General features: G+C 28.7%; 1 protein-coding gene across 1 annotated transcript; it reads right to left on the bottom strand.

Moving 5' to 3' along the window:
* Nucleotides 1–271: 271 nt before the first annotated feature.
* Nucleotides 272–23,408, bottom strand: LOC134828760 (uncharacterized). The gene is made up of 7 exons (XM_063841747.1): nt 22,993–23,408; nt 21,385–21,518; nt 19,989–21,179; nt 5,975–6,165; nt 1,299–1,518; nt 1,155–1,247; nt 272–1,070 (listed from the first exon to the last, which is right to left on the bottom strand). The coding sequence occupies exons 1-7, from the start codon at nt 23,329–23,331 to the stop codon at nt 437–439; spliced, it is 2,802 nt and encodes a 933-aa protein (XP_063697817.1). The 5' UTR covers nt 23,332–23,408; the 3' UTR covers nt 272–436.
* Between the last annotated feature and the right edge of the window lie 392 nt (nt 23,409–23,800).

A 23,800-nucleotide genomic window follows, 5' to 3' on the forward strand; every position in this document is an offset into this window, starting at 1 on the left:
AAACAAATTAATTTGATTCTTTTTTTTATTATATGAATTACAAAAAATCTTACCATTTTTAAGTCTCTTAAAATTTATATCTATCCAAAACAAATTTTCATGTTTTATAAATTTTATATTTTTTAGATTTTAATAAATATATTTTCATCAGTTTGTTGATTTTAATTTATTCTTATTTTAGCACAAGTCAATTACGTCATTTTACAATAAAATTAATCATTAGATTATTAAAAAAGTTTTAATTACTAAAATGAGAATTATAACAGTAAAATTTTTTGCGTGGATTTGTACAAATTCTGAATTTATCTGTCTGAATTTTTCTGAAGAAACTTATTTCTAGAAATTTATGTCTAAATAGTAACTGGCAATTTTAGTTCGTAATAAAATTAGTTTTGGCAAACAAAAATGAAACAATTCGAGTAAAAGGTTATTTTTGCTATAAATGTACTAAAGCATCAAATTTGGACGACGATGTTTCTACTGTTAGCGAAGTCAAATCATTGACACTATTTTTATTTTCACTTTCGTCAATAAGCCCTGATATGGTAACTATGGTAACTAAATCATTATTACTATTATTATCATTATTTAACGAGTTTTCATTAATTTTTATTTTATTTATTTCATTAGTTGTTTCACTATTTATATGGTTTAAACTACTACTGCTGTAACTACTATTTACAGTTTTTGGCTGTTCTTCAGTAAAAAAATTAGATGGCGATTGCTGAAAGGACAATGATGGTGTTATGTTTACTGATAAATTATCCATCGATGAGCTATGCACAGTTAATGTGAAATCGTGATTTGAATCGTTATTATACGCCGATACGGGTCGCAAATGGCTTCCAGTGGTGTGATGATTATTTCTTGTGCGATAACTTGGCGGAAGAGTAGCTTCGCTGGAGTTGTTACTTATGTTCTCAATATTGTTTTGGTTGTTATTTTTATTATTAATACTATAACTAAAACCATTTATTATCTCACTGATACCACCAAATAAACGTCCACTAGCAGTTGATGAAGAAGGTGGCTGATGTCTAGATTGATTGTTATGCGTCACCATTGTTGTCCTACGTCAAAAAACGATAAATATTATTCAATGATATATTTTTTCATTTTCTGTTTTAAATAAGCAATATTGACTTTTTTTTCACCTTAATAAACTACCAGACGTTGAACGATATGTTGGTGGAGGAGACACTACTCTCAACACAGATGTCTGTCTATCTCTATCTAACAAGAGTAATCTAAGAAAAAAAATATAGACCTTGAAGGTTCACAAAAACTCAGTAACTTACCTTAATCTATACTCCTGCATACTCGCTTGATATGAAGGTGGGGGCGCTCTATGTTGAAATTCAGGATAAATCATATGTCCATTTGCACCGGATCTTGTACATGCTCTCCTATTACAGCGTCCCAGGTCTGCACTGGTTTCTAAACTAAGACAAGGTGGTCCACCTGGTGCTGTCATCTTCCATGCTGCTCCACTAATTGTTACCAATATTACTCCAACACCTATAAATGTAAAACAAATGTGAAAAATAATTCAAAATATGTAAAAAATATTTATAAAAAATATAAAATGCATTTGTGGCAAATAAACATTTCCATTTGGCACATGAAAAAAACTTTCGGGCAAATAAAAAATACCAGTGATTTATCGCATTATTGGTTTTTTGAGATACTTGCGAAGTATCTATTATTGAAGGGAAATTGGGTTTTGACTATGATTTTTAAATAAGTATGTATTTCATTTTATACATAGGTTCTATTCACTGACATAGGGTTAATTTTTACGAGTTTTCACATTTAAACCAGAACTTCAGTAGAAATATCATATTTAGACAGATTTTTTTTTTTTTTTTGTAATGAACAAGACGAAAGATTCACTAGTGTGAACTTTGAATTTCGACAGTATGAATAAATACTAATCTAATATTAACTAACTAAATCTAATATTACGATATTTTATAGCGAAAATTATACGCTTTCATCACCTTCTTCCATGATAAGTATTTCCTTTGAATAAATTTGAAAGTAAATTTTTGTTTTGTGTACTTTGGTGCCTCAATATAAAATAAGACAGAAAAGAGCATTTTGCCGATAGAAAAGTATGATAAGCCAGTATCTTTTCACTTAAATCTTTTTATGTTGTTGCTTTACTTGTGCAAGTTTTATTTTTTACAGAATTTTTCCGGGGAAAAACTCAATGAGCATTCAAAAATGCTCATCGTTTTCATCATGATATTTTTCTGCAATATTTTTTTCATCATAAATGTTTTTTCGATGAATATTTTTGATTTTCATGACACACATATTTAAATGATTTTTGATGTTTTTAAATGAATCGAATAATCCATCTTATAGAGCTTGATCGTATTCGATGAAAAAAATCATTGATGTCCATCTTGAATGCTCCAATGTTATTCAGGAAAAACTTACAGAGGTCCGACAATGTTAAAAAAATGAAAAAATATGATTCAAGTAAATTATGCATAAAAATATATTTTTTTTTACTTTTCATCAAATTGTATATTTACTCATTTTCCTATTTGAAAACTTCTAGTTACCCATTTTTGAATTTAAAATATTCAACTTATAGGTATGTATATTGTACAATAAAAAAAACATGTTTTTATATAGAAATACATTATTATAAAATTGATTTCAATTTGTTTTCATACTTTTAAAACATTATTTTTTGTTGTTATTTTGCTTTGTTTGTTTCTTCGATCCACTCAGAACTATTGATTTGAAAATTTATTTTTTTATGTAGGTATGCTGGTAGGTACTATAAAGATTTTAACATTGCCGGTTTTTTTGTTATTGTTGATAAAAACGAATTTGCCAGGAGAAACACCAACAAAATATACAATAAAAATTATTTTAGTTCAGGCTAACATAAATATACATAGTAAATACCGTAGTAACATATATGCATTTGCCTTTCATTTTGCCTTTGAATTTAAAAGTTCTCGTAACTTAGTGTTTACATTTTATAATTTAATTTAATTTATTGTGAATCTAAAAAGATTCATACAAAATACCCTTTAGTTTTATTTACAAACAGTCAAAAAAAATAATAAAATGTACGCTTAAACAACCACTTTTTTTCTCGCGTAACACCAATCATATATTTTCCTATTTCGAAATAATAAAAAAACGTATTGCACCTTCCTATATCAAAAATGCAATAAGCAAGAAAATTGTCATCATATATCATATTAACGCTCTCGTTCTCGCCATTACACAGAATATGTTTCCGTATTGTTTGCCCAAGTTCCACATTGGGATGCATTTTTATCATAAATAACGAGAACATGCATGGTACGTAGTGTACAAAAAATAACAAAACCTAGAGGTAGGTACATGCATATATGTCAAATAAAAAATGGAAAAATATGAATGCATTGCAAAAGTGCGATATATGAATAACAATAAGGCTACTTCAAATTTAATTAAATAGGTTTTTTTAATTTTACTAGTTTGTTGCTAAGATGAGAAATTTTAAAAAATTTTCTTAGAATAAATTACATCTAAATAAAAAAATGGTATTTGAATAAACATATTAACAAAAGTATATAAAGTTTTTAACCGTGATCCACACAATTTAAAGCTAACAACATCTTGGCAGCATCACAATGATTCCAATAAATGAATTTGGGGCAGAAGTAGGTATGAACGAGAAAACTATTCGAATTGGAGAATGAAAAACTGGCGCAGAGTTTAAGTAAAATAATAATACGTAAAGAGGGAACGTTTAATATATGGTGAGACAGTTTCATGCCTTACTTCTAGAATTGATACATTAGAATGCACATCGGCATTGACATTGGTATTCAATAAAAGGCGAAAACGATAAATCGCACAACTGCACTTTTTGACAAACTGAAAAAAAAAACGATTTTAAGTTTTTACCAGTTATGGTTTCTGAGCTGTAAAAAATGACTTTTAAACTATTTATTCATTCTAAGGCTTACAAAAGTATTATTAAGGCTTATTATTTTTTCAAAATTTTTAATTTTTACAATTGTGCGATCAAGTCTATTGAAATATTTCTCACATATTTTTAATATTTCTGAAAATCTCTCAATGTATCTGAAAATACAAGGTTTTAAAGAGAAAATGCAGTTGTGCGATTTACCCTTTTCGCCCTTCAATACGATTTTTTTGAGAAAAGAAATGTTATATACACAATCTTATAGGATATCCTTGATGTTAAAATTTGCGGTGATTGTGGACATGATGTTATTCGATGTATTTTTGGCAAACAGACCCTTAATGCAAAACGAAGTTGAACGAAAATTGTGCGATAAAAAAATAATTATGTTAGAGGATGCGGTGTGTCGTACGTTTGTCACTATAAATTCTTGGTGCATATGTAAGAAAGTTAAAACAATAGAGCAAATAATCAGGCAAAATAATTTTTTTTTTTGGCAAAATGCCTTTAACAAAACAGTGAATTTAAGGTGTGCCCCAAATATTTATTTCAAAATTATCTTGTCTTATATTTGTTGTGAAGAGGATTACATTTTTTTTTACACAAGTTAGCAAATTTTAGTTATAATATATAACTTTTTGATATATGAATAAAAAAAAACATTTTTGAAGCTTTCAACTTTTATTTAAACAAAGAGTTACATTCAATGAATGTTTGAAATATATGCTCGGAGACGCAGAGTTATAGTGTATAGAGTGTTATAGATAAATTTAAAATAAATTTTCAAATAAATTTATAAAAACTATAAAACATTTGCTCAACCGACAATCCTTCATACATACTTTTAACAAAAAAAAAAATCGTTTCTCTGTCAGTGTCCTACAAAATTTACACTTCCATCATATTATAATCGTTAAGGCTGTACCTGAGTATTATCCGTTTTGTGTACTGAGTTGAATCATGGATAAACTGAATATACAAAGTTTCAAAAAAAAAAAAACTTTAAAATTACACTGAGTTTTTTTCTGTTTTTACCGCATTTCATTTTTTTTTACATTTTATTGTTATCCACATGGGTTGAAGCATAAAGCAAATTTCAGTGTAACAGTTTTAATCAAGTGACTGTTTAACAGTCAAGGCGTTGTGATGAAATAATATTCTAAAGTTGTTCTTTCACGTGCCCTTTGCAAGTTTTTTCCGTATTTCAAAGTAAAAATTCGATATGAAACTTGACTTGTTGTGTGTGTGTGTAACGCTGTGCCCCAAAATTTTATAACAGTTCATTGATATTTTTTTGAAGGAAGACATAGGTGTTGGTTCGAAAACATCTATTCCGGAGAATCACACACTCTTGTAAAAATACTCGGATAAGAAGCATAGGCATGCAATATTGAAATGCGATATAGTAGATCGTTTTTTGACAACCACTTTTTCTATTTTTACCGCATTTCGAAGAAAAATGCGGTATTGAACTCGATTTGTCGTCCGTGTGTGTGTATGTGTGTGTTTCTGTGTGCCCTAAATTTTTTTTGTAATTCTTAGTGATAAAAATATAAATAATCTTAAGAAAATTACGATTTTTTGGTAACGTATGTTAGTAAAAAACAAGCCCATATGGGCAGTAGAGGATTTACTCGTAGGCTGATGATTCTGACGCCTTAGGCCCAAAGATTTCTTTAGAAAAAACTCTTTAAAATAGGCCCCATAATGTAGAAAAAGGCCTGATAGCCAAAAAATCCGCCACTGCATATAGACATAGCCAAATGACATAATGTGTTTGAATTATACTTTAAACTTAATTGTGTCGGTATAAAAGTAACATGGCACGTAATAATACTTTAAATAAAAAAGTTTGAATTAGTTTATAGGCGATTGCAAAGTTAGTTCATTAAATCTATCATGGAAACATGGATAATTCGCTCAAAATGTGAACACTAACATGGTTATCATTAAACATACAACGCCACGTAATAAGGTCTCTTATTGATAGAAAAGGGCAACAATAAATATAAAAATAGCGTCGTAACTTACCGATCATCAATAAAGCTGCAGTGAAATGTGATTGTGGTGGACCCGCAAGACTTGTGGCACCTAACGCAGCACCTCCCAAAGCACACGCAACTCCACCAAGAGCAACCACAGCTATTAGTGCCCGTAATGGAGGTCCCGCAAATGCAAACCATTGTGTGCAGCATCCTTTACCTGAACGTTCAGATGGTGACCTGAAATTGTCAAAATAAACATTTTTTATTGATAAATTAAATATGGCATAAATAAAATACATATTTAGCTTTAGTTCTAAGATGCAAATTAGCAAAATTCGTATGAAAATTTTAAAATTTATCAATTGTCGAACGTATCCTTAATATTATTTAAAATCTAAGTATGTAGTGTGACCGATAGATAATTATTTGATAATTGAGTTGATTTTAAATAACTTCTTAATTTAGCTATAAATATGGAAGTCCCATAGAAAGAGCAAAGAGGACTGGCAAAAGCATGAACAACAATTCAGCTCTTACATAGAAAGAATAGAGAGAGCGACGATATTTTTTTATGTATCCATCTCTCTAAATTTTGATAAAAATTTATATAAAATCCAGTCAATTGTGTGGTTTCATAATTTCATAAGTACCATTACTGCTTGAAGTCCTCTTTTTTGTTTTTGACGTTCCGTATCAATAACCTCAAAAGGGTCATTGTGCTTCGAACTGTAATAGCAAAATATATTCTTCTCTTACGGAACGTGTAACGACAACAAAAATTATAGGAGACTAACCTCCACATATACTTATGTTCTTGTACTCTAGTCTCTCATGTTATACTGTCGCCCTACACCATTTAAATAATGATGATTATTATTTCGTTTGTTAATTTCATTCATACAACTACGTAAAAGTTTCTAAAATTCTACCTTTGTGTTTCTCATAACTATAATACAGACACACATGTTTTCACCAGAATGTGTTTTGAACTTAAAATTAAAATTTATTATACCATAGAGTCCGGTCAAAAAGTTGTTTTGTTTTGAATTTCACAAGTTGGGACCATTTGTTTTGGGTTCATGAAAAAGATGTATCTCGCAATACATCGAAAGGGGGGCATAAAATTTTAGTGTCAGAGTAACAAATGTGAAAAACGAAGAAATTTAAAGGTTTTGTCACCAATCAGGTTTTGTAAGAAATTTTTATTAATTTTGGCTTCCTTCCCAAAGCTATCAGAAACAACTCAACTGGACATTTATATTCAGATTCTTGTTCGATGGTAAGAGAGACTAACGCTGCTCAAACAGGAAACCATTTCATAGATACCTTATTAGCAAAAAAAACCACCTCATATTTATGTAACCTCATATTTATAAACAAACATATTTAGCATCCAAAGAGATAAATAAATTCATTTAAAATTCGTCATCTCTTATTTGCCTTTTTAACATTGACAGTAGTGCATTTATGCGGACACACTCATTTAAAAAAATCAGAGCTGTTTTGTGTTTTTTTTTTATTTTTTTTTTTGTGCTGTATAGTGGTATTGAAAATAAAATTTAATAAAATTCACTTTAATTTTTTTTGGCACTATTTTTAAAGGAGTCAATTTTAGAATTATAAATAAAATAAAAAAAGAAACGATTAAGAACGTTAAAAGAGATTTTAAATCTTTATTTTCTTAGGGGAATATTAATACATATGCCTGATATGTATCTAACGTGACAAAAATAAACATTTTTAAGAGGAAAATGCATATGCATCTAGCCATATTCTATATAGTCATCAATGACAAACATGTTAATGGATTTATTTTGTTGTACCATGATTCATTTTAGGAATTCCATATTAAAAATTGATCTGAGTGTGTCATATTTTTTTCCTTAGATAATTCATTTATTTTTTACTTTAACCCTATATTAAATTATTATTAATCCTATATGTATTAAAATCTGCACATGGCATAAGGTCAAACCAATGATCTAATTTTCAATATTCCCTCTTAGTTTAATTTTTGTAAAAAGAGGATGCTCCTTCAAATTTCAATTGTTTCTTCCTTTTTTATTCACAAAATAAATTCATCTTAAAGTATTTCTAAGAATGTTGTACTTAAAGAAGGGGATGTAAAGGCTTAGAATGGCATGCACCGCGGTTCCTGAAGGATCCTATTGTCATTCATACTTTGGAGTCATGAGCTTTCCCAGTAGACGACGAAAAGTGGGTCATAAATTTTTAACCGTAATTCCTAACCCCAAAGGCTTTTTTCGTTTTAAGTGAATTGTGGCTCGATTGGAGTCAGAAAAGTTTTATATGTCCCTTCATTATATATGTTTTATGAGTCCCGATTGTATTTTAATTCAGTTCCATATACTAAACACCAGGCTAAGCTGCAAATTGTATTTTCTTATATTGCTTGATTCATTATTCAATAATCTTTCTGCACAACGAAAAAAATTATTGTTTTTGTATCGGCCTTACTTAGTAATTTCTTCACTCAGTCGATAGTTACATACGAAAATGAAATAGCATTGAGCTGTTGTTTCCATATCATTTGTAGCTGCGTCACCACAACGACCTTGATGAGAATCATATGCGTATAGTAAATTATTATTAACAACACGTACGTACTTGAATAATTGTTTATACAAACATAACTAGTAACTAGTGAAAAAAAAAACGTTTTCGGAACCGACAAAAATGAACAAATGTTTTATCATTTATTTTTATTTTGTACTTCACAAGCCTTCTTAAAATGAAAATATTTCCAATTGAATTTATCTCACATTTCTGCAAATTAGTTCTTTAATCGTCTATTGACTTTTGCAATACAACAACAAGTTAAATATTTAACCAGCAAATAAATTAGACATCACGTCGAATGCAAAATACAAGAAATTATTCTGTGATATGATGATTTCACTATTTATATTGTAATCATCACTCATCCAAATAGAACAAATACTAAATTGAATTTTGAACAATATGTACTTGATAAAATTTTGTGTTTAACAACTAACTAGACATCGTACATTGACTTTTCATTCATAATAATACCTACACAAAATTAAATATGGGCTTGTTTTTTGCAGAGAATTTTTTTCGAAAATTTTCAAATTCACATTTTTGCAGGTTTTATGGCTGTTCTAGGATGAAAACACCTCAAATTTAACGAATATGCAAAAATATTCCAAGAATTTGTGTTTAGATTTCGAGATATTGACGTTGAAAGTTAGAGATTTTTCATTTCAGTAGTAAGACGTTTTTGAGATATTTAACTATGAAGCCCGTTTTCTCAGTTTTCCTTAAGAGTTATCGGTCCAAACAAATATTCATTGGATAACACACTAAATGAGCTAATTTTTGTGATATAGCCTTTTTCAATTCCATTTAGTATACTGGAAATACCATGGGGAACAAATCACTCCTTTTTTATGGTAACATACGTTACCAAAAAGATGGAAATATTAGCCCCCTGAACATTTTACTGAGAAAAATTTTTAAGCAACCTCGATTTTTATTGTTAGTTTTTGATTCTTTTTCATGTCCAATCGATAAAATTTTTGAACTCTTTGATTTAACCCGCAAAAATTCACTCCAAAGTTATGTAACATACGTTACCATACAAAGGAGGAACTTGAGAATGATTCTTACTTCTCAGCGAAGTTGTCAATTTTAACTTTTTATCATCTGAAATGATGTTTTATCATTAAACAAGAACAAAAATGCAATTTTCTTGAAAAAAAATTTAGGATCGATCGACATTTGGAGGCAGATATTTTTATTTTGAGTCTTAGTTACAAAATCAATAAAAGACCCTTCTATAAAAGCAAAAATCAAGTTGCTTATTAACGTAAAATAGTTTAGAGATATTAAAAACAGTATAATAGACAATTTTTGGAACACTCGAAAGCAAGAATGCTTCAAATTATCAAAGTATAGTAACGAAATCGCTACCAACGAGCATGCAATAATTTGAGAAAATCCTGAAAAATTACAAAAAGTTGATCCAAAGCTGCCAAATGGATTTCAAACATCGTAAAACTGATAGAAAAGTGATTTAAAACAATAATGTATTAATATTTCGGGATAAAAATTCAAAAAATTCGATATAAAGTGTGAAAACCCATTTAATAGCCCTCGTTGAAAAATCAGCTTCTCAAGGATGAAAAATTTTCGCTCAAAATGTATCAGAAAATAATGGAAATGGTCTAGGAGCATCAAATAACTAAAAACTGTCACATTTTACTTCATAAAAATATCTCAGGAGCTCTCTGAGCAATGCTTGAAAAACCTTGGTAACATACGTTACCGATTTGCTCACTCCCCGCATAATGAAGATTTAAATTTTTTTTCAAATTTTTTCCACAAATATATGAAAGACCTTTTATTCTTTCTATTCCAATCATTCATTTTTGAATATCAGCTCCAAATTCGCAGAAATTTCAAAAATTGTGAAAAAAAAATTTTTTTGTTTCGAAATTTTGTAACATACGTTACCGAAACAACCCTGTTTTTCTCCCACTTCCGCTTGACTTTCGAAAAAAATTCTGCCACAAACGGATGCTAAAGACTTCAAAGTTTATTATGCGAGTGATTTTTTTCTCAGATTCGAAAGACAAATAAGAGATAAATATAAAAAAGTGCGATTTTGGTAACGTATGTTACCAAAAAACAAGCCCATATACAATTATTCTTTTTCCTGAAAAACTCATACCTAACGCTAAAACTTTTAAATAAAAACAGAATTGTGGAAAATTGAAAATAATGTGTGTATTTTTAAGAATTATTGTGAACATGCTTAGGTTTTAATGTTTTTTTTTTATATAATTTTATTGTATATTACTTGAAGGTCAAAATACAAATTGTATGAGTAAATACTATAAAATCTACATATGTGAAAAAGACTACGTTTAAAATTTAATACAGTCTTAGCTCAAATTAAATAGAAATGTTAATCTCCTTCAACGTACCTACTTCAATATATGTATAAAAACCATTTATATTCTACTTTTGTTATCTTACAACAGAGGGGTGTCAAAAATAAAAATATAAAAAATTTGTTGGAGTATATCAAGAAATAAATGGTGATTTATGGATAGAATCAAAAAAATTCAAGTAAAATCGAAAAGTACAAAAAAATTGTGTTAAAGGTCGAACATACATAAAAAAAACCCCACAGTCGATCCAAAAGAACTTATAAGTAGTCGTCTAAAGAACGACATACTAAACCGCATTTCGATGTTGCATAAGTATCCTTGCTTTTCGTACTACTTATTTTATGCTCCCTATTTTACATTTTTAAACTCCTCATTTCACATTTTTGAACTCCTCATTTCACATTTTCGAACTCCTCATTTCACATTTTCGTACTCCTCATTTCACATTTTCGTACTCCTCATTTCACATTTTCGTACTCCTCATGACCCTTTCACAATTCCATACACCTCACAACCCAAGGACCTGCCCACTGACCTTCAGGGTCCTCAAATAACTAAGAATTACAAAAAAAAAATTTTGGGGCACAGTGTTACTGACACACACACACACTGACACACACACACACACACACACGACAAGTCGAGTTTAATACCGCATTTTTTCTTCGAAATGCGGTAAAAAGTTGTATTTCTAAATATTTTTTATATTTCATCGATGTCCAAATAAATTTGGTTATTGTTATCCATTTTTAATATAAGGGTCATTGCATTCTGGCGCCATCCATTTTGGATGCATGGCGTCGGATAAAAAGGGACATTTTTTCATTAATTTCATCAAAAATTTTTTGAATATCTTCACTATAAAAAATCCATGTCTCGCAAACTTACATATTTGCGAGACACGGCGCGAGACACGGTGCGAGACATGGTGCGAGACACCAGGACAAAATTTTTTGTGGAGATAATTTTTTTAATTTTCGATATTTTTCAACTTTTTAACAACTTTTTTGATGGATTATGATTAGAAATAGCCAAAGTAAGTACCAAAACACAAAATTTCCTCATAAAAATTGATTTTCGACAATTTTTATTGATTTTTTTGATAAAATTGAACAAAATCAACCGTTTTTAGTATCGTAAATTACATTTTTGTCTTCCAAAAATACATTGACGTCATAAGAAATCTAAAATTCAAGAAAAAATCTTGATTTTCATCAATTTTTCATAATTTTTAAAATTTTTACGGTGTCTCGCATCGTGTCTCGCGCCGTGTCTCGCGGTGTCTCGCATCATGTCTCGCAGATTTTCGGGCTTGCGAGACATGGATTTTTTATAGTGTTTTGAATTCTATGATTTCTGGGCAGTCAAAGTTTTCCGTCTGAATGTGCCCCATCTTCCCTACATGTTTACTCAGTAAGTTAAAAAACAGATCAAAAAAGTTTGAAGCGCTTAAATATTACTGACAAATTACAACAAAAAATCTTAACTAGAGAAAATGTATACGACGTCGTATTTTCCTTATGTTTATTTTTGACTCACCTACTGAGCCAACTGTCGGTGAGTTGGACATCTAGTACCCAATTTGAAATTATATACTTTGTGATTTCGTCTCCGTTTCGAAGGGAATGACCCACAAACGTGAGGATTTTAAATCAAGTAGCTTTTATAAATCACAAATAATATGTAGTGGATTTTCATAATTTAATGAACACGTAGGTGCTAAAACTGAAAGTAACACTTATCCACTCGAAAATCGATGGTCATAAATGTATGCAGTTTAATTGTAAATAAGTTTATATGAATCAATGTGAGAAGCATTTTATTCTATGTATGTATACATATTAAGTGTATAATCATTAACCTTAATGTAAAAAGTGCAATAATCTTTGTTTTTCTTTCAAAAAGCTGACATAAATAATAAGTCCACCCTCACGAACCATCTTTGTTTTTACTTTTTATACCTACTTAAGTTTTTTTTCGCTTTATTTTTGATCATTTTGCTTTCATCATTCACTCTATTACACATTCTTTCACAAAGTGATAGAAGTCCTAATACTAACAACACATGAATGAATGAGTGCAAAATAACATAAAAACTCAAAGTGTGTACTTAATGACAAAGAAAAGCAGTTATAATCACAAGTTAATGTTGACACTGTGTTTATTCTAAAAGGAATATCTACAAGTGTGTTAATAAGTGAGAAGAATAAGTACCATAATAATCATATATTAATAATATGATCATAATGGGTGCATTCAAGAACGCTCGTCGTTTTTTTTTATTTATTTTTTTCCATAGAATGTGTTCAAGTAAATGTTTAAAAGATTGTAACATATTTTTATTTTTAGTGTTTTGAGGTTTTTTTAAGTGTTTTTAATTTTAACACTTATTTTATTTTTTTAAAATTCCAATTTTTAGATCGTATTATTTTTTCCAATTACATATGCTTCATTAATACTCAACGATATTAATGTAAAAACAGATTTAGAAACGCATGTAAACTTTATACTTTTCCATGCGAATGATTTCTGTTTATGACTTCAATATTATTATGACATCACCTAAAAAAAATGAAAGTTTTTTTTTATTTTTTTCACCTTCCGTTCACACAAGTTTTGCAACACTACATATGTAAAGGTATTGCTTGAAAAAAATTATTTTATTATAAAAACATTTCAATCAAAAAAATATTATGTTTTAAAATTAAATTTAATTTACCATGATTTATTTAAGTTGTTCACACATTCTAAATAAAATAAAAATAAAACAAGATGGAAAGCTCAACTGCTCATTTTACATGGTTTGATTGACGAGATCATGACCAAAAGTTTACACCAAACCATACATCGGAGGAGAATTCGAATTTCACACACGATTAACAAACAAACATTAGGATTTATTTATTAGTACAATGAGTCTTTCAGACCTTTTACGGATTAACAGTTAAAACGATTAAAAGTTAACTATTACTTTTAAAACACATGCTGGATGAACAGTTATCCAGGTTCTTCATGCTAAAGAGGAATTGCTTATCCATAAACTTATTTGAATCATCGAATAATATTTTTTTTTTGCATTTTTCTTCTATCCTGCAAAAAATGCGTTTAGTTTTATCACTTAGCAAAATTTATCATTAATTTATCAAAATTTTCACAACTCTCAGCATGTGAACCACACATCCTTAATGTTAAGTTGTGGCATAACAAGTATTCTTTATTCATGTTTTTCTTTAAAAAGATCAACAAGTTATGTGTATGCAAACTATCTATTTTTGATATGCTTGCACTTTTATTTGGTTCTCCTTGTCTGTAAAGTTGTACGAAAACATTTGCAAATTTTATTCTGATGTTCTTTTTCCTACTATACATATAAATATATAATTGAAAAAAAAAAAGAAAACCAACTTTTAGTTTACCATCAGTAATTTTATTTCTATTCTTTATGAAATTTATAAGAATCAAAATTTATACACAACATTCAAGGGATATGCGAAAAGGAACGAAGATACTTCTTTCTTTATATAATTTCATATGTAATGTAAACCAAAAACAGGTGATTTAATAAATTAACAATAAAACTCTTCTTAATGAATCGAAATAAGATGGATATGATCTTGCAGCTCATTTATAGGTCGTAAGAACAGTGTGAATAATAGTAAAAAGTATATGATACTCTGATGAAAAGTACAAATATTAAGTTAAAATTGAATTGCATATATTTCACAATTTCGTGCTCCTCGCTTCTCATAACCCTTTCACAATTCCATACACCTCACAACCCAAGGGACTGCCCACAGACCTTCAGAGTTCTCACAACACTAATACTTACAAAAAAAATATTTTGGGGTACACCGGAACATACTGACACACACACACACACAGACGAAAAGTCGAGTTTAGAACGATATGTTTATTATCGTAAAAAGTTGTATGTGTTTTTCATTAATGAAAGCTAAAAACTATAATGCAATGATAGAAAGAGAGAATATAATGTGCCCAGATCAAGCGATGAGCGAAATCTTTTTTGAAAATAATTAAAAAATTGCACTTTATGAGTGATTTGTATATTTGATAGTGTTTCCCATCAACTTTTGCTAAATAATTTATTTGAACTTTCAAAAAATAATAATTCACTGTGCTTAAGAAAAAAGAAAACTTTTGGCGCCAACTACAATCTTCAGAAAATTGATATCGTCGATACACTACACAATAACAAAATTTAAAAGACAACGAGTAAAAAGAAAACAAATGAATACACAAAATTCATAACAGTTCCGGTTCTTTTCTACACTTAACATATTTCGATCGCTTTATTATGAACGAAAACCGGTTTTGTGTTGATGTTGTGTTTCTTGAAATTTATTTATATGTATGCATATAAAAATGAACGAAATGAACAAAAACACTTTTCATTGCCTTTCTCCATGCTTTCTTGTAACAAATATTGACCTAAGAAAATAAGCGACAAGCAAAACTTAGCAAGAAGAGAAAAGAGTTCAAAAAGGCGTATCATTTTTTTTTCATAAACCTATAGTATAAAATAAACGTCAAAGTAACAGATTACTAGAGTGCGAAATGTATTGAAGCACATGATTTCATTTGATGACTGAATGACCAAATCAAAAAAACAGTAAATTCTAATTTTAATGCTCATTTATAACTTTATTTTTTTGAGAATATTATCAATATGTATAAATATATACAATACACCTAAATACAAAACTGACGAATGTAATTTCCTAAAGTTTCGTAATTTTGTGACATCACATTGTCGAAATTTCACAAATTAGGTGTAAGATTGACATTGAATTTTAATATATTACTTTACATATTATTAATAATTTTAAATGTAAGAGTAATTTGTTGATCAAATTTGTGTTATTATTTAAATCAAAAGAAATCGAAAATAAAAAAGTATTTAAAAGTAATTTTGAAAATTTAAGAGAAAAATATTTTATAAACCGAACTTTAGTCAACCAACAATCCAACCAAGTATGTCACGTTTAAGCCATGTTGCAAAAAATATATAAATATATGTATGAGAAATATCGTCAAACCAGAAAAGAACATAAAAGTGAATGCAAACTTGAATTATTTATATTTACTCTTAGTTTCATTTTGAATTTGCTTTATATGTACATACATATTTCTTTTAGAGCTTTGTCGGTTATGTCTTACTCATCTGCTTACTTTTGCGAGTGTTAAAAAGTATGTTAGCCAAAATAATCGTTCGTAAATAAAAGTTGTACAATACATTATTTTTTATGTTTTAGTAACATGATATACTTTTCGGAGGAAAAGTAATCGTGAAAATTTAAAAAAACTTAATTAAATAAAAATTTAAAAAAAAATATTACAAAGTCTGAAATACTTCAAAAATTATTTTAAATAATTCAAGACGAAAAATTTTTAAATCGTGAATATGGCATTTTTACGACGTCGTACATTTCTGTTAACCCCCGTCGTAAATTTGATGACTATAAAATAATAATCTAGTCAAAAACATAAAAAATCACATACCAAAATATAAAGAGACACTTTAGTATAATGTTTATCAATTAATAGCAAATTATTATTTTTTTTTCATTGTAATGAATCTGTTTAAATTATTAAGTAAATTATTTTATCTTCAAAAATCATCATTATGAAGAAAATACTAAAGTATTATAAAAAGTATTAGATTGATATGTACAAAGTACTAATTTACCTCATAAATACTGATCTGTATTTAAATATTTTGCTTTTTCACCAGACATGGAAAAAGTTTATTTTTTCCAAACTCATTCCCCAAAATTATATTTTTTTTAAAAGTATTTCTACAAATTTTAATTTTTAAATTATAAAATATTCTCATTTTACTCTTAAAAATTCAATATTTTTTTATGATTTTTTTAAATTTTCCAGTAACGAGGTTCCCAGGTTCCCGCACTTTTTCCAGGGCCGTTTTCCACCTGAAATATCATTAAATACTTACTTAACATGCACAAAAGATATTTAAAAAACCTATTGTGGGTAAGAGCTCCATATCTTTTTTTCCTTACGTATGTTAATCTCATTAATTAAACTTTGTTTTAACTGACTGTAATTACTTATGTGAATTTGCAGGAAAATATAGGTACATCTGGCCGAAGTGAAGATTGTATCTTTTCGACGAAACAAGTTTATGAAACTTTTTTGCAGTGTAAAAGGGTAAAATCACATATTATGTCAAACATAAAATATAATATGAGTCAACGGGTTCCTTGGAGACCTTGAAAATTTAGTTATTTTTGCACCAAAAAACTAAAAACTTAAAAAACTCAATGACTTTGCGAATCATCAATATTTAAGTTTTTTTAATATATACCCATTGACGTTCCACGCCTTTTTCATGAGCAATGCAAAAAATAATAATACATAATGGTGGAAATAGTTACACAATAATAGAAAATAAATAAGTATGTACATATAGGCAACGAGTTTAAACCACAATTCCAATCTTATAAAATTATCCATTATATATTATATTGAACACTTAATGGAGCAAAAAAGTGTTTAGCTACCTCTTCGAGCATTGGAATGTACGATAAGGCAGTGTAGTAGACTGACAATTTCAATATTAGCTATGCATATGTTCAACTTTACATTTTTCGAGTCATTTCATCATACCTGTTATATTCGTTCTAAAGCTAAAATCATAAAAACGTCATTGAGCATTCAATAGAATTTATTGAATAGATTCAACTGAACGCAGTTCATGGCTTACAGCTTCATAATAATCCTACTTTATACATGTTTATATTTATTGCCTCTTCATATTTACGTTGAAAGCTGCACAAGAGTAAAAACAAAGTTTATCGTGATGGTGAATTATAGTTAATTTGTTTGCCAATAAATCGTGATTTATTCCATAAAGTGACTACATTTGAGTGAGACACAACATTTGCACATATATACTTTAAAATATAAGAACTAGATTTACTATTAATATTATTAGGCTTGCCTTTACCATTACCGACAGCATTTTTTATATCATTATTTTTTTCATTATTTTAATACTCTAAAAATTAGTAAATTTTTACTTCAAGATTAAAATAGTCTGATTCTCTGAAAATTTATACCAAAATACTTCTACCAAGATAACAATTTTCAGAACAGAAACTATTTTCAAAATTTAGTGTAATGAGTAATGATTTGACTAATAGATTTCGAAAAATACATTAAAAACTTTAAATCGAAATTTCAAAGTTCAAAAAATTAAAACAGACAAAATGTATTTTAATATGTTAATGCATTTATGTGTAGTGTAGTCATAAAAGGACTCACGTATCACGTTTAATTGCACTAAAACTAAAATATATACATCTGCTGCTAAGTAAAATCAGCCACATCACAACATGTTTCAAGTGACATCAATTTATATTCATTTCAAGAAAAAGCATCGAATCACCATATTCAAATAACAAAATGGTGTCAATCATTTTTTCCTGTTAAAGCTTTTTGCATATTGCCTATTTGTGAACAAGAGAAAATTCATCGCTTTTTTATTTCTGAGTTAGAAAATAACTCAGTAAAAAGCAAAATATTGGGAAATGAATATGATAGATATGATGACAATGTTGAAAAGTTCTATTTCGCAATTTAAATCCCCATGTAGATTTTATATTCTAAGCTTTTATTTGGCGAAAATATGAGTTCATTGTTATAACCAATATCAATTTTGTGTTTCGTTATTTTTTTTTAAATACTTGTGTGACATCAACAAAAAAAATCGATTTATCGTTTTAATTCTTGTTGTTCCGATCATGACTACACTCGATTAGATGATAAACCAGTACACTAGATTTGTTTAATTAAATGAAATTAATAAAATGCTTTTAGCAAAATCCAATTTTTGTCCTTTCAGTAAAAAATAATATTATAAACAAATTTCTGTCTCTACTATTTTAAGCATATAAAGAAAAATTTCAGTAAGCATTTTTAAATTTAAGTTTTTGTAAGTTTTCCAAATCTTCTAAATCTTAGAATTCAAAAGTTTGTTTTCCATTTATGAAATATATTGGAGTTGAAATTTATTGAATCTCCTTATTTGTAACTTTAACATAAATAATTTCTGTTTTATACTATTGCATATAGAAATGTAGCACGAACAAATAAAATACATTTCTTGTGGTTGATGATAATAAAAGAATTTTTGTCAAATTGTCTTTTTTCAAATCGAAAATTTTGTTCAGCTTTTTAAATGAAGCGTTTGCCATAATATTCATGTCTGACCTTAAGTAATCAATGAATCAGCAAAAAATTTCTTCACCAAAGCAAAAATAATACAAAAAAATCCACTGTATTGGAATCAAAAACTATGCATCAATATATTTAAAAACATGTCTGTTCATTGCCAATTCATAGCAAGTAATTTTATTTAATAAACAACAATGAAAAAATCCTTGCTTGAGCTCGTTTTGTACGATTCTAATTCTGCTTTACTATGGTATGAATGACAGAAGACTCGACGAAGGTAGTTTAAGTAGTGTTGTACAAAAAAACTCAAAAATGAAACTTGGAATTGGTTATTTTTAAGAATAGCTTTTCCAAATTAAATTCGTTTGAAACTCAAGTTTAAAATTTGTTAAATTCTATCATTTTATTTATTTCTTTCTAAAAATAGTTTAACATATGCCATCAACAAAAGCAAAAGCAGGTATAAAAGCTCTAGACAAGTCCCTTTGTAATGATTGTAACATTTTGTATTTCTTGTTCAGATGTTTTATTTTGCTTTTTTTATTTTCAATATAGGTTTACAAAACTGACTTTGTCAGAATGAATGAAAATATCTTTACAGTATCTTTATAGACATGTTGTACCTTTATAATTTGCTTTTTACAGTTCATGTAATATATAGAAACTTGAAAGATGGTAACGAATATTCGTAAACAAAATATAAGACATAACATTAGTTGTTTATTCGAGTTCATTTAGTGTGAAAGAAGACAGGATTGAATTTCTAATGCTGAGAAGAGAGATTGTAAAATTGATGCATTTGTTAGACTGAATATGAGTATGAAAATGAAATGAATTTCTATTATGTGTCTTAATCTTTCAAATGAGATGAGTTGTAGAGTAGATAAAAAAAGGTTAAAAAGTCACCTTCTTATAATTGGTAAGGGAAAGCTGTATCTGCAATTATCCACAGCACTAACAGGAACTGGTACCGGTGTTGTTAAAAGAGTCGCTGAATTTTCTTGCACTGGCAATGTCGTATACGGTGGTGGCAAATGGCTGTGTAATAAGTCGGGCACAATTTGGAAATTACCTCCCGATAACGGACGTACTTGATTAGCTCCGATTATCGCATGACTCAATGGAATTTGATGCATCTGAGCAGTTGCAGTAATATTATTTGGATTACTTATTGCTTCTTGTGCATGTAATGCATGGATGTGAGACATGCGACTTCGGGCTGCGCGACGCTCGCGACGTTCACGACGCCTTTGCTCACGCGACGAAGGAACTGAATGAGATAACACTACATTTTCTTGCACATTTATCGGATCATGTACGGAATTTATTGCATCGACATTGGCGATATTTGTTTGATCACTGCTAGAAATATATATGCTTTGATCTAAATTACATGTGTCAAAGGGAGTTAGCCCCTTTGTATTATTATACTTTTTATCATTACTATTATCACTTGTTATTGAATTTAAGTTCTCATTAGCTGATATATTTATTATACTGGATGACAATTTGGTATTCTTAGATGACTTTTTATTTTCTTTTGCGTCATCCGCTACTTCAATTATATCACATTTATTATTTATATTTAAATTTTTACTTTTTACAGTATTTGGATTTTCCTTCACACTATTGTCATCATTTTCTTCTTCATTCACTATTTGAACAGGCACAGTTCTATAGCAATTTACAATATTCACATTTGATGTTTGCTGATTCACGGGAATCGTTAAGCTTCCTTCAACCGGATCAACCTTTTCTAAACTTTTAATGGTTGTTGCATCTGACAATACCCGAGGTGTTGAGGTGTTCGATGAAGAAGACGACGTCACATAAATATGTGTGTTATTGCGACAACTGTTTAATGCATCATTGTTGGTGATAATTGTCGTTGTTGTTGTCATATTGACAGTACGCATTCCACTTAAAGTACTTTCCACAATAAATTTATTTAGCTTTTTTTGTTCCCCCTGGATCAAACTATAGTGATCACTTTGCGCAACTCCCACATTTGATCCAATCTCATCAACAACTCTCACGCAACTGAACTGGTAGTTTGGGCAGAATGAACTGCCCCCTCCAACAAAAACCGGTTCGCGTCTGGAAAGAGAGAGAATAAGCGTGAGAGCGAGACAGACACACAACTTAAATAAAAAAAAACTTGAATGAAATAAGAAAATCTTTTATATTTTCTGTATCTTAATTTATTAGATGATATTTTTGAGCAATATTAGAAATAAATATTCAAGTCAAACGATTAATTGATGTGTCCATGCTTTTAATTAATTTTTATTTTATTAAGTACCTGGTATTTGATGAAGGTATTGGAACCATGGATTTCGATGAAAGATTATTATTATTATAAAAATTAATAAAACCAGATTGTTGTTGATTTGTTTGATGATTGATTTCATTGCTATTGACTGTAGGTCGACGATTCTAGAATTATAAAATTTTTATATTATACACATATTAAAATATATACCCAAAATCAATTAAAATTATAAATTTCTACGGCATGATATAAATAATTTCAGTGCTCAAAAAACTTTAATCTTAAAGTTAGAAGCTTGAATTTACAATAGATATTTGAGCTATTTGTACTTTTTTTTCTCTAAAACCATATATGTAATAAATAAATGAAGTTATTAACAAAAGCTTGAAAAAAAATTAAAATAAAGAAAAAACATTTACTTTCTAATATTTATTACCGCATATCAAAGAAAAAATGCGATATTGTGCTGGAGTTCATCCGGAATGCATTTGGAATTCAATCGGGATGTCGGTATTCATTCGAAATGCAACTGGAATGACGTAATTTAATCGGAATTCAACTGGAAAGTCACTATAATTGTCGGAATGTCCCAACTTTTTGAGAAATTTTTATCTTTTTTAATTTTTTTTTTAAATTACCAAAATGTTTGTATTGAAAATTTTTTTTTTTACGTGAATTCTCTTCTCTAAGAATATATTTGAAAAATTTTTGACAGTTTTATAAATTTCTTGTTTAAATGTTTGACTTTAAATAGTCTGAGATCAATCAATAACTTAAATTATCACTGTACAACAAAAAAAAAAATTCCTATTGCCTGGGCTCGGGTTTTGCTAGTCTTTAAGTAAAGTAAACGAGAATGAATTGCATTCGTTTATAAAACGAATGACTTGACCGCATTTCAATGTGTTCAGTTCCATGATTTTTCATAAATTTTTCGAGTTTTCCCGAAGATTTTCATCAATTTTCAAGTTACTCACGAGACTCCCCGGAACATTTTAAATTTTTTTAAGATTCTCCGATTTTCCATGAATTTTCCATGAAACGAAATGCGGTCAAGTCATTCACCAAAAATCGAGGTTTTTTGACATTTTCACTCAACATTTTTTGCCTGAATGTAGTATGTTTCTTTTTTTTTAAGACAAATTTTCCAATCTATCGGGAAATATTCCAATGAAATTCGGTTGATATTTTTGAAAAATGTTGTACAAAAACGAGCTAAAATGGCGTGAAATGCCCCATATTGGAAGTAAAGAAGCCAAAAATGCTTTAGAAAGTTAAAATAAAATGGTATATCAATTGAAAATGTTGATTTCAGGCTTCTATGACTCGTTTTATTGCGTTTTTAAGACAAAAAGATCTAAAAAAATAAATTTTGAGCCGTCATTAATCATTAATATTTACTTATCAGAAGATTTTTAGACCTGAAACACTAACCTGATAGTACATTTCATGCAAACATATTGTGATACATATTCAAAAAGTTTTCATTATATTACATATTTTTTTTAGCAAACAGACGGACGGGCGGACATAAAACTAGCACGTGCAATATGAAATGCGGTGAAAGAAAAACAATTCATAAATTTAAAAAAAAGAAGTACATATGTACTCAAAATCTTGCAGAATTAAAGGTTTTACCTCTTCTTCCCAATGAGGTGGTGAAAAATTGTCAATAAAAGATTGTGGCATTGCCCTCGGAACAATAAGGTGATGATGATGATGATGATCTGTTGTTGTGAAGTAACTTGAGGGATAGTAAGTCGGATAGCTTAGACGTGAACTAATTGAATATGGACGTACACCGCAATTATCATGATTGTCATTAACTGCCCACGTTAATGGTCTTTTCTTGCGTTTAAATGTTTCGGATTCATCAGAAGACGATGATTCTGATGAATTGTCAGGATATGGAGTCCATAGCATTGAAAATAATGCTTCCTCAACTCCTGGTGTTGGTTTTACTCGAGAATTTTCCATTTTTCTCGAAATTGGGTTAAGCAGCGGTGTAGTTTGATGCTAAATATCATCGCATTACGTAATTAAAAACATTACTAGTAAATTCTTAGTTTAGTTGGATTTTTACTTTGACTTTTTCCCTTTCTCTGCCCATCGTATCTTAAGCATATTATTTATATTGCAACCAACAGGCATGTTGGCAGTGTGGGAAATTATTAGATGAAATAATTGAACTCACATTTTTATTTACTTCATTGTAATTTTTATTTTTGTATATATCAAAAACTTAAATTGCATTGAAGATTCTGATTTTTTTATTTTTGTTGTACATATTCTTATTAACTTAGTAAATGTTTTTAGAACCTTAAAAAGAAATACACTGATCAGACAATTTACTTTAGATGTACTTTAATTTAATTGTAAAAGTTACAAGTTCATGATGAAAAAATACGATTTTTTATTGATTTTAGTGCAGTTTTCTAAACAAGCT

This window comes from Culicoides brevitarsis, chromosome 2 (assembly GCF_036172545.1).
Source record: "Culicoides brevitarsis isolate CSIRO-B50_1 chromosome 2, AGI_CSIRO_Cbre_v1, whole genome shotgun sequence".
Classification (NCBI taxonomy): Eukaryota; Metazoa; Arthropoda; class Insecta; order Diptera; family Ceratopogonidae; genus Culicoides; species Culicoides brevitarsis.